Below are 15000 nucleotides of genomic sequence, written 5' to 3'. Positions count from 1 at the left end.
ATCAGTTAATAAAGGCTAGGGCAGAAAATTGTGTCACCACTATTTCCGTTTCGTTTAACACAAAATCACTTTTAGATATATCATAGTCACTGCATTTCATATCTATTTGTGATAGGTACAATTCTTAAAATTACAATTTATTGTTTTCAAGTACGATCAGATGCCTTGGTAATATTTAAACGTACAAACGGTAAAGACACACTGATCTCATATCATATATATGTGAGCACATCTATTTACTTGATATCCACCTTAAATTACAATGTTATGATCACTGTATGACACTATTTTTATCTTCACCAACCAAAGCACCAACGTATATAATATAGAAAAATTAAAAGGTAAAGTACACATATCAGCCAGCTCGCCGCAATCCCCAACCCACTGTTCCCACAGGAGCCTGTTATTTTAATTTTTAACAGACAACAGATGTTAAATTTGTTAGTCTTTATGACGAAGTAGAACGACCTCCACTCTTTCATACTACTTATAATATATAAACGTTTTTATTTTCATTTTTAGTCTGTCGTCGCATCCCTGGATCTGTCTGGTGTACAACAGAGTCAGCATGTTCAAGTCGTGACGGAACGATGATGCCCAATTTCACTTGTGTTAATATAGCGTTTGGCTGTTGCAACCTTAATCTAAAACCAGGTTCTTATAATTTAATTATTTGGCCCACAAGACTCTTTCACTACATCAAAATCTTGGTCTATTTGATGTAAATTTTGATATATTCCAATGTTCTTGTTCTGGCTGCTGTAGTGGCAGCCCTCTAGGATTGAAATGATATTGCAATGCTTTAATTAGCTGGGTGTAGACCAAAGTGAATTTCATGACCAGTACAATACTATCATAGACATTAACAATTTTGTCATTTCTCGTGAAATATCAGAGACTTGCCAGTTATGTGTTTTGGCAGAAATCTTGTTTTTATTTTATTTTCAGTCTGTGTTAGAAAGGCTGGATCTGTCTGGTGCACATCAGAGTCGGCGTGTTCTAGGCTTGGTGGCACAATGATGCCTGAATTCACTTGTCGTAGTAACAAGCTTGGGTGTTGCAAGAAAGAAGTAAAACCAGGTTGTTATAACTGAATTCCTTGGACGAAAAGACTTACACACTAATATCAAAATCTTCATCTAGTTGATGTAAAATGCGATAAATTGCAAAGTTTTTATTATATCTGCAATAGCGGCGGCCCTCTTGGATTATAATGATAGTGATATATATATATATATATATATATATATATATATATATATATATATATATATATATATATATATATATATATACTGACACACAATGAAAACGCAAAAAACAACTATTCACTGCAAATAACGACAAACTATTTATGAATTGATGGATAATGTAATATGACTTTAATGATTGGTTTTCATGAGATACATTCACATGGAAACATGGCCAGTTATCATCAGTAATCGAGTTGCTTTCGTAATCGAAAAGTTCAACACACAAACCCCCCCACCCACCACCACCACCACCACCACCACCACCAACCCACCCACCCATATCAAGGTCAGGATCTGATGTGTCCACCATTGGACCGTGAGCATGCGTGAAGACGACGGGGAAAGGATTGGCACAAACATCTCAAATAAGCCACAGGAATGTTCCTCCACTCCTCCTGCAACGTCTGTGCAAGCTCAGCGACGTTACGCGGTGGTGGCTGTCGGTGACGTACACGGCGTCCTAAGTCATCCCACATGTGTTCAATTGAGTTCAAATCCGGTGAAACGGCGGGACAGTTCATAATGGTGATACCGGGTTGTTGCAGGAATGCCTGGGTAATTATTTCAGTATGTGGACGGACATTGTCTTGTTGAAACCGCTGGGGACCTCCTGGTCATCGGTGACGGCGCAAAAGTGCCTGGAGAACTGGTCTTAGAATAACGTCGACATAACGCTGGACTGTAAGGGCATCGTGGACAATGATGAGATCACTCACTCCTGAAATCGCAGTTGACTGCCCTCCATACCATCAGACAACCGCCGCCAAACCGATCAGGTTCCCTCACACATCTGTCAACGTACCGTTCATGGAGTATTCTGTACACAATCCTCCGGTAAACGGCTGGTGAATGATTACCATTCTGGAGAGCAAACCGTAGTCTGGCAGCACGATGTCGCGGTGTCATGATGTTCCCGTTGTATGGGCGTCTGCATCTGAGTCCAGCCGTTCTGATTCGATGGATGACCGTCATCGGATGGATATGCCTTCCATGATGTCCTATCGTGTGGCTTGCTGTCATCGTCGCAGTTCTGAACCGGTCACGGAGGTGATGTCGTCGAATCTGCTGATCTTGGCGTGGGGTCGTAACGGGAAGTTGACCAGGTCGAGGTCGATCACGTACACTCCCGGTCTGTTGATGACGTTCAACAAGTCGTTCAATAGTTGATGAATGGACTCTGAAGATCCTAGCAACTTGACTTTGCGAAGACTCCCCTTGAACCATGCCCAACGCTCGCTCCCTTTGTTCTTCTCCGAGTCGTGGCCTTCTTAATGTGACGAGGAATATGACACCGTTACGTGACTTTTATGTGTCCACATACTGGCATTTCACGTGCATTTCATGCAGCATGATTGAGCATGCAGTGAACGCATTTCACACTATTTTGTGTGTTTCTGCTATTGTATGTGTAACGAGAACAAAACCAGGATTAAAACCCAGACAAAAGTACCAATCAATAGCTTCTTCTCATCAATTGTTATTTTAAATCCAATAAATATATTTTTCATTAATCGCAACAAAATATTGAAAGATATCTGTTTTGCGTTCTCGTTGTGTGTCAGTATATATATATATATATATATATATATATATATATATATATATATATATATATATATATATATATATTAAACAGCATTGAAAACACACCATCAGTTGTTGATAACAAATGTGAAGGGGCGTATATCAGCATTGAAAATATCAATGAATAAGTATTGTACTACCTTATAGACCATGCATGATGACGAATAACTTACACAAATGATTGTCTGAACACTCCATGAAACACAACACATCATATTGCATGCATAGCATGAAAAACGTAAATTGAATGTGCAGTCATGCTGATTGGGGCTATAAAAGATGGTCTCTGAAAAGCCACTTTCATTTATGAAGTACTCTTTGAGAGAACGTTAAACAAGTTATAGCAAGGTTGACAGACGAGGAACGTGAAGGCGCCTTGGGCTTGCTTCAAATCGACATTTCGACTAGAGTCATTGCACAGTGATTTGGATGCCACCATTCAACAATCACTAGACTCCACAGTAGATACCAGCAGACAGCAACCACCAAGGACCGTCCACATCCAGGCCAACGACGAGTTACGACACCACGACAAGATGGCCATATTGTTCGCGTCCATATTCGTGATCGAACGTTGCCAGCTGCCAGGACTGCACTGCTCTGCTGATCTGCGTGCTCAACGACCATATGTTGGACCTATCCTGACAGAACAACATCAAATTGAGCGCCGACGTTTGGCAGGTATTTTGATTGGAGATTACAACATTGGCATGGTGTGCTATAGTCTGACGAATACAGTTGCCATTTAAGGAATGCTGATGGTCCGTTGCAGGTGTGGCGTAGGCGTGGAGAACGTTACCACAATGACTGCCTTGTCCAGACAGATCGATGGGGTGGAGGGAGTGTCATGGTGTAGGGCGGGATCAGCTATCATCACCGAACAGCACTCCATGTTTGCCGTGGTAAAATTAATGCCCTTTACTACCAGGATAACGTCTTACAAAATCACGTCATTCCCTTCTTTCATCAGCATTGGGATAAGCGCATACTTCTGCAAGACAACGCCCGAGCATACACAGCCCGTGTTACAACACAGTATCTAGTGCACAATAATGTCCCTTTGCTTGTATGGCCAGCACTGTCCCCTAATTTATCGGCAATAGAACATCTTTGGGATTACCTGGGTCAGTGCATCTCACGTCGTCCACAAATGAATAACCTTAGAGAACTGTAAAACGCACATCGGCAGTAGTGGAATGATATCCCCCAGAACACTATTCGCAGCCTTACCAGGTCGATTAGAAGACGTGGCATGCCTTTTGTTGCTGCACATGGTGGTCATACGCGCTTTTGACTTTTCATTATGACCCTACGTGTCTTTCATACGTAGATGAATGAAAATTAATCAATGATTGTCTATCCTTTTTTGTTTCTTGTCATCATCAAGCATCTATCTATTTCCTGTTCACGACAAAAACATTTATATTTGCTGAGGTATTCTTTTGGAAATGCAAACATTTCTTGGTGGTGCATTTTCAATGCTGTTCACTATATATATATATATATATATATATATATATGTGTGTGTGTGTGTGTGTGTGTGTGTGTGTGTGTGTGTGTGTGTGTGTGTGTGTGTCATGGGTTTTGTTTTCGAATATGATTTTTATGGCAACTAATCATGTGCGAAAAGCATATTTTGACGAATTGCGAATTGTAATGCTTTAATTAGCTGGATGTAGTTTAAAGCGAATTGCATGACCAGTACAGTACTATCGTAGACATCAACAATTTTATCATTTGCGATGAAATAGCCCAGACTTCCCATGTGTGTCTTTTGGCATCCATTATGCTTTTGTTTTTATTTTTAGCCTGTGTTAAGGTGCCTGGATCTGTCTGGTGCACATCAGAGTTGTTGTGTACGAAGCGTGGCGGCACGATGATGTCTGAATTCACTTGTGGTAGAAACACGCTTGTGTGTTGCAAGGTTGAAGCAAAACCAGGTTGTTAAAACTGAATTCCTTGACTAAAAAAACTCTTTAACTTACGTTAAAATTTTCGTCTAGTTCATGTAAAATGCGAGAAATTGCAGACTCCTTGTTCTAGCTGCTATAGTGGCGGCCCTCTGGACTAAAATTTTAGTGAACCGCAGAGAAACAATGCCATCGGCCGACTAGACGCAGGCGAATCCAGAACGGCCGTTGCCAGGGCATTCCATGTGTCCCCAAGCACCATCTCCAGACTGTGGGACCGTTACCAGCAACATGGATCAACACGTGACCTCCCTAGATCCGGTCGACCACGGGTCACTACCCCCGGGCAGGACCGCTACATCCGGGTACGCCACCTTCGGGAACGATTGACTACTGCCACCTCCACAGCCGCAGCAATACCAGGTTTGCGCAGGATATCCGACCAGACCGTACGGAACCGCCTACGTGAGGTAGGAATTCGTGCCAGACGTCCAGTTCGAGGTGTCATCTTAACACCACAACACCGTCGACTCTGACTGCAGTGGTGCCAGATTCATCGAGAATGGCCTCAACTGCGATGGAGACAGGTGTGGTTCAGTGACGAGTCCCGATTTCTGCTCCGACGTCATGATGGAAGATGTCACGTGTATAGGCGTCGTGGTGAACGTTATGCGGCAAACTGCGTGCAGGAAGTAGACAGATTCGGCGGGGGTAGTGTCATGGTGTGGGCAGCCATCTCACACACTGGCAGAACTGACCTGGTCCACGTGCAGGGCAACCTGAATGCACAGGGCTACATTGACCAGATCCTCCGGCCACACATCGTTCCAGTTATGGCCAACGCCAACGCATTGTTCCAACATGACAACGCCAGGCCTCACACAGCACGTCTCACAACGGCTTTCCTACAGAACAACAACATTAATGTCCTTCCTTGGCCATCGATATCACCGGATTTGAACCCAAATGAGCATCTATGGACGAGTTGGACCGACGCCTCCGACAGCGACAACCACAGCCCCAGACTCTGCCCGAGCTGGCAGCAGCCTTGCAGCCGAGTGGGCCACCATCCCTCGGGACGTCATCCGTACTCTGGTTGCTTCAATGGGCAGGCGGTGCCAGGCAGTTGTCAACACACGCGGAGGCCACACCCGGTATTGACTCCAGATGACCTTGACCTTGGTTGTGTGTCCTATCACTTACTCACAATGGACTAGAGTGAATTGTGAACAATCCTGCAACATTTGGTAATTATCGGACTCACCATTCAATAATTAAATCAATTCTCCAAATGTTACGACAATGTGGTTTTGCGTTTCTTCTTTTGAAGAGTATTATTAGTTTTGGTTTTGAATACGCATTTTATGGGAACGATAATTCACCGTCACTGCATTTCATATCTATTTGTGATAGGTACAATTCTTAAAATTACAATTGATTGTTTTCAAGTACGATCAAATGCCTTGGTAATATTTAAACTTAAAAACGGTAAAGAAACACTGATCTCATATCATATACAGGTGAGCACATCTATTTATTTGATATCCACCTTAAATTACAATGTCATGATCACTGTATGACACTATTTTTATCTTCACCAACAGAAGTGCACCAACAGAAGTGCACCAAAACCAAATAATGAAAGTCTTTGCAATATTTATTTCTGTCAATATATGTAGCTGATTAAAATTACAATTTAAATAGTGTTTCTTGATTAGAATATAAGTGTCTTTATCAACAATGTGTCTGCAGTCATCCTAATATTTGTAAACAGCGCAAACTGATTATGCCCTGGTCAAATCCAACCGTTATAAATGTAGCTAGTTATAGTTTACCAGAAGCAAATGGCCTGAGCTTCTAAAGGGACCTAGGTCTGTTGGGGTTTTGCGGAGCATGCCAACTGCACATAAAGATATTGAGAGACACGCTTTCTGGATATTTTAGTGTTGTATATTGTGGATGATGAATTATTAAAAAAAGTTATTAAAAGGGAACTTTAAACAGGTGAGGGACTCCTTTGACCCACATGGGATCCGCCAATTGTATCTTCATAATATGTTCGTATTAGACTGGTGCATCCCAGAACCAAACTAAATATTTTTTAGGTCAAACTTCTGTAAGTGGATTACAGTTCATATGGTTATACTAATCAAAATAAGCCTTGGGGCCACCTGGATTTCGACTCCAAATTCAAGATGGCCGCCAAAATCCAAAATGGCCGCAATACAAAGTTTCTCATCATGCAGATGACTTACAAATGAACATTTGGTGTGTATTTAGGGGTTTTCGGGGTCAAGGAAGTCATGTATGAAGATATTAAAATTGTTGGAAGCAAACTGTAGATATTAAATGCCGATTTGCAGCTGTTAAACTGTTTAACAGCTAAAAAAATATTTCACTATTGACATACTAGCAGTTAAATAATTGAAAGACACATGTACTTAGATATCAACCGTTTATTCTTTATTCAGTAGTACATTATTGTCAGGCTTGCTGCATGAATACGCATAGCAGAGAAGAATCAAAATATCTGTGTCTGTTGCTACAACAATGACTGGATTTACCGACTTGGAAGCTTCAAGAATCAACCTTGTATCAGCTTCAGGGTGGTTGCATGAAGACAAATGCTCAACAGCTGAAGGAGTTATTAGCCAAGTTTTTCTTCTTCTGTTAGCTTAAGTGGAATATGTACACTGCTGTTTTTATAATGGTTAACTAGAAAACTTATCAACTGTGTTTTGTTTTCACCATTTCTCAAAAACGAATCCCAGTCTTTTCCTTTTGGCATACTTTGAGTAGCACTTGTGATGTAGATTCGTCTACCAGTTTTACCACGTCTAATTTGAGTCAATTGTTTTACTGTGTTCATGTTGTATGAATCAAAGATGATTCCTACACCCGGTGCATCTACGGTATCCAGTGGCATACAAAATTTCAGAAGAGCATTTGCATAGTCTCCCCAAGTGTCTTTGGGTGGCACAGATTTTATACCGGCCATACCATCAATTAACCAACCACATTTCTTTAATGGTTTATTGCAGACAGAATCTGTTTCTTCTATCAAATAATTTCTCAGTGCAGCTTTGGACCCCTGCCTTAAGTCATTCTCTGGTGTTGCCAAAGCCAGTGGGATAGATGTCAGTGGATAGGAATGTGCTTCCTCTGGGGAAATTGTTTTTCCAACTAAAATTCCGAATGCTTGTCTGTCTTCTTTCAGAATGTTGACAACGCTTGAAGCTTTCATCACTTTCTCCATTCCAGTCTTTATATTTTGTTTGGGTATCTTTGCAAATATGCTGACCTTATTTTCTCCGGTGGTTGTAAGTCTTTGATCAACAAATTCTTTGTAGCAGCCTTCTCCAACATCTGTTGAAGACAATAGTCCTGCAATTACTTTAGGTTCAATTTCGGCTCCAGATTTCATATGACAGGCAGCACCATCCATAAATGGGTCAAAATACTGTTTCAGCTGAAGAACAAGACTATTAATCCAGTGTTCGTGTTCCCTTCGAGCACTAAGCGTAGTTTCTCTGTGAACTAATGATGTCATGACATCAAGTTTTGCTTTCAGTTTAGTTCGTATTGTGGCCATTAAATGGCTGGTCTTAATGAAGGTATCTGTTGCTGTGTCATTGGTACTGTAACCTCCTTGCATTGGTCCTCCTCTGACCTTTACTTCTCTGTTTATTGTTGTTTCGGTTATCAGGTCTCCATGAATTGTAGGAAATGGCTCTCCAGATAATGATCCGCCAAAACCATTTTTTACCAGATCATTCCATGCCGCATTGTTACTAATTTCACACATTTCAAGATTGACATGCTGGAATGTCAAATACCTAGCATAATTCATGTGACCAAATGCAAAACATTTAGGTAGCAAAGCCCGTTCTGCTGCCAAATGTCTTTCAATGCAATTTTCTCGAACAGAGCTAATGAGACATAACATCGATGAAACATCCTTTAGGTACTCAACAACCATCTGTGACTGAGTTCCCATTGTTTTTATTAATAACAAGCACAGGTTTTTAAATTCTTTATGCTGAAGCACAGCCTGGAGTGTTTCTGCAGATGAGTGGTGTCTCAAGTCAGTCATTAACTGGAGTAACTCAGTGTTAATGCTGTCAGAATTCGTTTGAATTCTAATTCGAAGAAGCGCATTAAATGCCTGCTTGTGAAGGCGGACACTTCTGTAATAGTGACGACCTTCTATTGCTTGATCTACAGAACCATCGGCGATAACTCCTGCATCCACCCACCAGTCTCTGAATCCAAGGCAACCATATTTCATGTACATTATTTTCAAGCACACAAGAATTGTATGGAATCCGCCAATAAGAGGAATTATCTTATCATATTTTCCATCAAACAGCCACGAAATTATTAACATCTTGCTATTGATAGCTTCATCAGCATGAACAAAGATATGTCCTACTTCAAGGTCATTTGTCATTTCCATTATCATGTCCATGTACCATTTGACGACATTGTCATGTGGAGGCAATGGAACAACAGGGAGATATTCTAATTTGCACTTGGCAGTAACACTATCAGTGACGGACTTCATAAATGCTGTCCATGATCCAACCAGACCCCCTTCACAATCATCACAAGCTACAGAATCCAGCAATACCCAGGCAATGTCACGTTTCAAAGCTTCGTCAAGCAAAGGTGAGTTAAAATACTTATCTGTGAAATTGGAAAATGCTGAAGGAGATATTTTTTTTCTTGGGATTTTATATGACCCATAGTCATTCTGTTCCTCATCTATGATATCAGAGATTATAGGTGTTGTATTCCGACTACCGTCATCATCACAGTTTGGGTTACCAACTTGAAATACAGTACCAGTGGTATGATGTGTTGTGTGAGCGCCTGTCAATGTTTGTTGTCTACCGTCTGAATTGTCAAATGTGACGTGAATACTTTTTCCTTTGGCAAAGCCAGGAGGTAACATTCTTTTGTGCTGCATAGTGACAGTCTTGGCCCATGTGTTATTCAGTAATCTGACATCAGTATATAATATTCCTATGCCACAATGATGAAGCAGAGATGGCCTCTTTGCTACCAGTTATTCGATGGAGTGTTAAACTCAGTGCTGTGTTCAGGGATGGGCGTTGGTGGGTAATCAACATTTCCCAGCTATGGCTTATGGCAGATATTTTCTCTGCCTGTGATATACTTGGGGTTTTGACATATAAGAATGTGTTTTTGGATCTTTTTGGATCTATTGACCATGTTATTGCATTATAAATGCAGCAAAGAGGACCATTGCTATCGAGCTGGTTTAAAAATTCGTCTGGTTCTGGTGGCCATTTGTGTGGTTCTCGTGTAGATATTTTGCGTACTTATTCATCATATCTCTATCATTATCAAATTGTGCGGGATTATAGGAATAGACAAAACAGTTATAACAATGTTTATGGTAATACAGATCTAGAGCAAATATGTCACAAGCACCATGAAGCAATACATTTAAACGTGTAGCAGCTTCATGGTACTTGTCATCTTCGTTTAACATTTTCATTTCCATTTGGCGTTTAATTTTATCAACTGCTTTATCTTCGGAACATCGGCCAAGACCACCTTTATTATACAGTTTATTATCACATATCGACACTTTATTGCAAACAAAACACACCTGTTTTTTCTTGGTAGCTAACCGTGGAATTTTTTATGGCTTTTGCGTTTTCTTTTGAGAAATATCTTTAGATATATCATCTGTGGAGCTGTCCGGCGGCTGGATTTTTTTATTTAGAGCTTCTTTTCTTTTAATTCGATTTCTGAATGTAATTCGGCATGTTTTATGAACAAATGCATGTTCCCTTAAGTTAGAAAGTCGAGCCTTCACTTCCCGGAACTCATTATATGGTGGTTCAGAACATAAACTTTCTTCAATACTGAACCATCTATCAGCAAGCTCCTGTAATGAGGTGGTGTCTTCTGCATTTATAGTAGTACATTTTTCAATTCCTTTGCTCCTTTCATTGCACAGTAAGCAGCTTTCTTTCTCAGCCGATCCAAGATTTAGAAATGGCTGGTGAGACATTCTGCAATGAAATATCTAGATTAGCAGTTTTGCTAAACACATAGCGCCTGAGGTTCCGTGTTTCACGTGTTCGATTGCCCACCATCGCTTTCATTGGATATCAGCACGAAAATAACATGAAATGAATGAATGAATGACCCAATAGTTACTAGTTAATGTATTTAGGTATTATTTAAATCACCGAATAGTCACCAGTTAAACAATGTGTTTAGGTGTTGTACAACCAACTGAATAGTCAACGATTAAACGATGCATTTAGGTGTTCTTGTAACTGAATAATCACTGGTTAAACAATGTATTTAGGTGTTGTTCAAAGAACCGAATAGTCTTTAAATACACACACCTGTTGTCTTTAAATACATATTCGTTGCTTTTTAAATGAACATAAAACTAAAGACGGGTACATAAGTGTGTGGTGCGTGAGTGTAGGAATGTGAGCCAGGGAGCGAATATATATGGGTGTTGTGCAGTTCGACGACCCCTTCCATGTCTTGAGAAGGGATATGGCTCAATGACAGAGAGATCGTCTGAGATGCCGTGGGTCGCGGGTTTCATTGGTCACCATGAACTTGCAACTTAGCCAGTGTACTACGACTAGTACATTAAAGTCTGTGGTATGTACTGTTCTACCTATGGCAATGCACATGTTAAATACTTCTTATTTCTTTATCGGTTGGAGTAGTTCATGTAGCAGAATCGGTTTGTTCTCTTTGTCTCTCGATCAGATGTCAGAATAACCATATCTTAGGATTCACATAACCGTAGTTTAAATTGAGCCGTGTTGTCATTAGACAAAGACGCCTTTCCTATTTAAGCTAAAGAAATTTACATGCTTTACCAAAATCGGTAGTCAGACGGGTCACCACTGGTGTAGCCAAGAGGGGAAGAGAAAGGTATCGCGACAGTGTCCCACTAATCACATCTCCCCCCCCCCCCCCCCCCCCCCCCCAATTTTTTTTAAAATAAAATAATAATAATAAAAACATAATAATAAATATAAAAAACGTCATATAATTTTCTCTCTCCCCATAACATTACTTATAGGCACTGTGATTGGTCCAGACCTCACCACCCCCAATATTAAATACTGGCAACGCAAGTGCGGAGTTAATACACTGTTTAGGTCAGGAGGAACGAAATGTAAATGGTGGCAGCACACTCTATGGTGAGGAGAAAGCACATTAAAAAATAATTTTATATATATATATATATATATATATATATATATATATATATATATATATATAATATAAGAAAAATTAAAAGGTAAAGTACACATATCAGCCAGCTCGCCGCAATCCCCAACCCACTGTTCCCACAGGAGCCTGTTATTTTAATTTTTAACAGACAACAGATGTTAAATTTGTTAGTCTTTATGACGAAGTAGAACGACCTCCACTCTTTCATACTACTTATAATATATAAACGTTTTTATTTTCATTTTTAGTCTGTCGTCGCATCCCTGGATCTGTCTGGTGTACAACAGAGTCAGCATGTTCAAGTCGTGACGGAACGATGATGCCCAATTTCACTTGTGTTAATATAGCGTTTGGCTGTTGCAACCTTAATCTAAAACCAGGTTCTTATAATTTAATTATTTGGCCCACAAGACTCTTTCACTACATCAAAATCTTGGTCTATTTGATGTAAATTTTGATATATTCCAATGTTCTTGTTCTGGCTGCTGTAGTGGCAGCCCTCTAGGATTGAAATGATATTGCAATGCTTTAATTAGCTGGGTGTAGACCAAAGTGAATTTCATGACCAGTACAATACTATCATAGACATTAACAATTTTGTCATTTCTCGTGAAATATCAGAGACTTGCCAGTTATGTGTTTTGGCAGAAATCTTGTTTTTATTTTATTTTCAGTCTGTGTTAGAAAGGCTGGATCTGTCTGGTGCACATCAGAGTCGGCGTGTTCTAGGCTTGGTGGCACAATGATGCCTGAATTCACTTGTCGTAGTAACAAGCTTGGGTGTTGCAAGAAAGAAGTAAAACCAGGTTGTTATAACTGAATTCCTTGGACGAAAAGACTTACACACTAATATCAAAATCTTCATCTAGTTGATGTAAAATGCGATAAATTGCAAAGTTTTTATTATATCTGCAATAGCGGCGGCCCTCTTGGATTATAATGATAGTGATATATATATATATATATATATATATATATATATATATATATATATATATATATGACACACATGAAAACGCAAAAAAACGCAAAAAATTATTCACTGCAAATAACGACAAACTATTTATGAATTGATGGATAATGTAATATGACTTTAATGATTGGTTTTCATGAGATACATTCACATGGAAACATGGCCAGTTATCATCAGTAATCGAGTTGCTTTCGTAATCGAAAAGTTCAACACACAAACCCCCCCCCCCCCCCCCCCCCCCCCCCCCCCCCACCACCACCACCCACCCACCCATATCAAGGTCAGGATCTGATGTGTCCACCATTGGACCGTGAGCATGCGTGAAGACGACGGGGAAAGGATTGGCACAAACATCTCAAATAAGCCACAGGAATGTTCCTCCACTCCTCCTGCAACGTCTGTGCAAGCTCAGCGACGTTACGCGGTGGTGGCTGTCGGTGACGTACACGGCGTCCTAAGTCATCCCACATGTGTTCAATTGAGTTCAAATCCGGTGAAACGGCGGGACAGTTCATAATGGTGATACCGGGTTGTTGCAGGAATGCCTGGGTAATTATTTCAGTATGTGGACGGACATTGTCTTGTTGAAACCGCTGGGGACCTCCTGGTCATCGGTGACGGCGCAAAAGTGCCTGGAGAACTGGTCTTAGAATAACGTCGACATAACGCTGGACTGTAAGGGCATCGTGGACAATGATGAGATCACTCCTGAAATCGCAGTTGACTGCCCTCCATACCATCAGACAACCGCCGCCAAACCGATCAGGTTCCCTCACACATCTGTCAACGTACCGTTCATGGAGTATTCTGTACACAATCCTCCGGTAAACGGCTGGTGAATGATTACCATTCTGGAGAGCAAACCGTAGTCTGGCAGCACGATGTCGCGGTGTCATGATGTTCCCGTTGTATGGGCGTCTGCATCTGAGTCCAGCCGTTCTGATTCGATGGATGACCGTCATCGGATGGATATGCCTTCCATGATGTCCTATCGTGTGGCTTGCTGTCATCGTCGCAGTTCTGAACCGGTCACGGAGGTGATGTCGTCGAATCTGCTGATCTTGAGGTGGGGTCGTAACGGGAAGTTGACCAGGTAGAGGTCGATCACGTACACTCCCGGTCTGTTGATGACGTTCAACAAGTCGTTCAATAGTTGATGGATGGACTCTGAAGACCCTAGCAACTTGACTTTGCGAAGACTCCCCTTGAACCATGCCCAACGCTCGCTCCTTTTGTTCTTCTCCGAGTCGTGGCCTTCTTAATGTGACGAGGAATATGACACCGTTACGTGACTTTTATGTGTCCACATACTGGCATTTCACGTGCATTTCATGCAGCATGATTGAGCATGCAGTGAACGCATTTCACACTATTTTGTGTGTTTCTGCTATTGTATGTGTAACGAGAACAAAACCAGGATTAAAACCCAGACAAAAGTACCAATCAATAGCTTCTTCTCATCAATTGTTATTTTAAATCCAATAAATATATTTTTCATTAATCGCAACAAAATATTGAAAGATATCTGTTTTGCGAGTTCGAGGTGTCATCTTTAACACCACAACACCGTCGACTCCGACTGCAGTGGTGCCAGATTCATCGACAATGGCCTCAACTGCGATGGAGACAGGTGTGGTTCAGTGACGAGTCCCGATTTCTGCTCCGACGTCATGATGGAAGATGTCGCGTGTATAGGCGTCGTGGTGAACGTTATGCGGCAAACTGCGTGCAGGAAGTGGACAGATTCGGCGGGGGTAGTGTCATGGTGTGGGCAGCCATCTCACACACTGGCAGAAGTGACCTGGTCCACGTGCAGGGCAACCTGAATGCACAGGGCTACATTGACCAGATCCTCCGGCCACACATCGTTCCAGTTATGGCCAACGCCAACGCAGTGTTCCAAACATGACAACGCCAGGCCTCACACAGCACGTCTCACAACGGCCTTCCTACAGAACAACAACATTATGTTCCTTCCTTGGCCATCGATATCACCGGATTTGAACCCAATTGAGAATCTATGGGACGAGTTGGA

At 41.2% G+C, this 15000-nt stretch overlaps 1 protein-coding gene across 1 annotated transcript in view; it reads left to right on the top strand.

Moving 5' to 3' along the window:
• LOC121392456 overlaps positions 1-12812 on the top strand; it is a 27312-nt gene extending 14500 nt beyond the window's left edge. Inside the window, exons 6-10 of the mRNA XM_041523658.1 lie at positions 523-654; positions 949-1080; positions 4646-4777; positions 12241-12372; positions 12667-12812. Coding sequence (XP_041379592.1) covers positions 523-654; positions 949-1080; positions 4646-4777; positions 12241-12372; positions 12667-12812 — 674 coding nt within the window. The remainder of the gene's footprint in view (positions 1-522; positions 655-948; positions 1081-4645; positions 4778-12240; positions 12373-12666) is intronic.
• The last annotated feature ends 2188 nt before the right edge of the window (positions 12813-15000 follow it).

The sequence above is a fragment of the Gigantopelta aegis genome, unplaced genomic scaffold (assembly GCF_016097555.1).
Source record: "Gigantopelta aegis isolate Gae_Host unplaced genomic scaffold, Gae_host_genome ctg3841_pilon_pilon:::debris, whole genome shotgun sequence".
Classification (NCBI taxonomy): Eukaryota; Metazoa; Mollusca; class Gastropoda; order Neomphalida; family Peltospiridae; genus Gigantopelta; species Gigantopelta aegis.
Note: the sequence above shows the minus strand (reverse complement) of the source record. Positions and strands in the feature narration are given on the sequence as shown.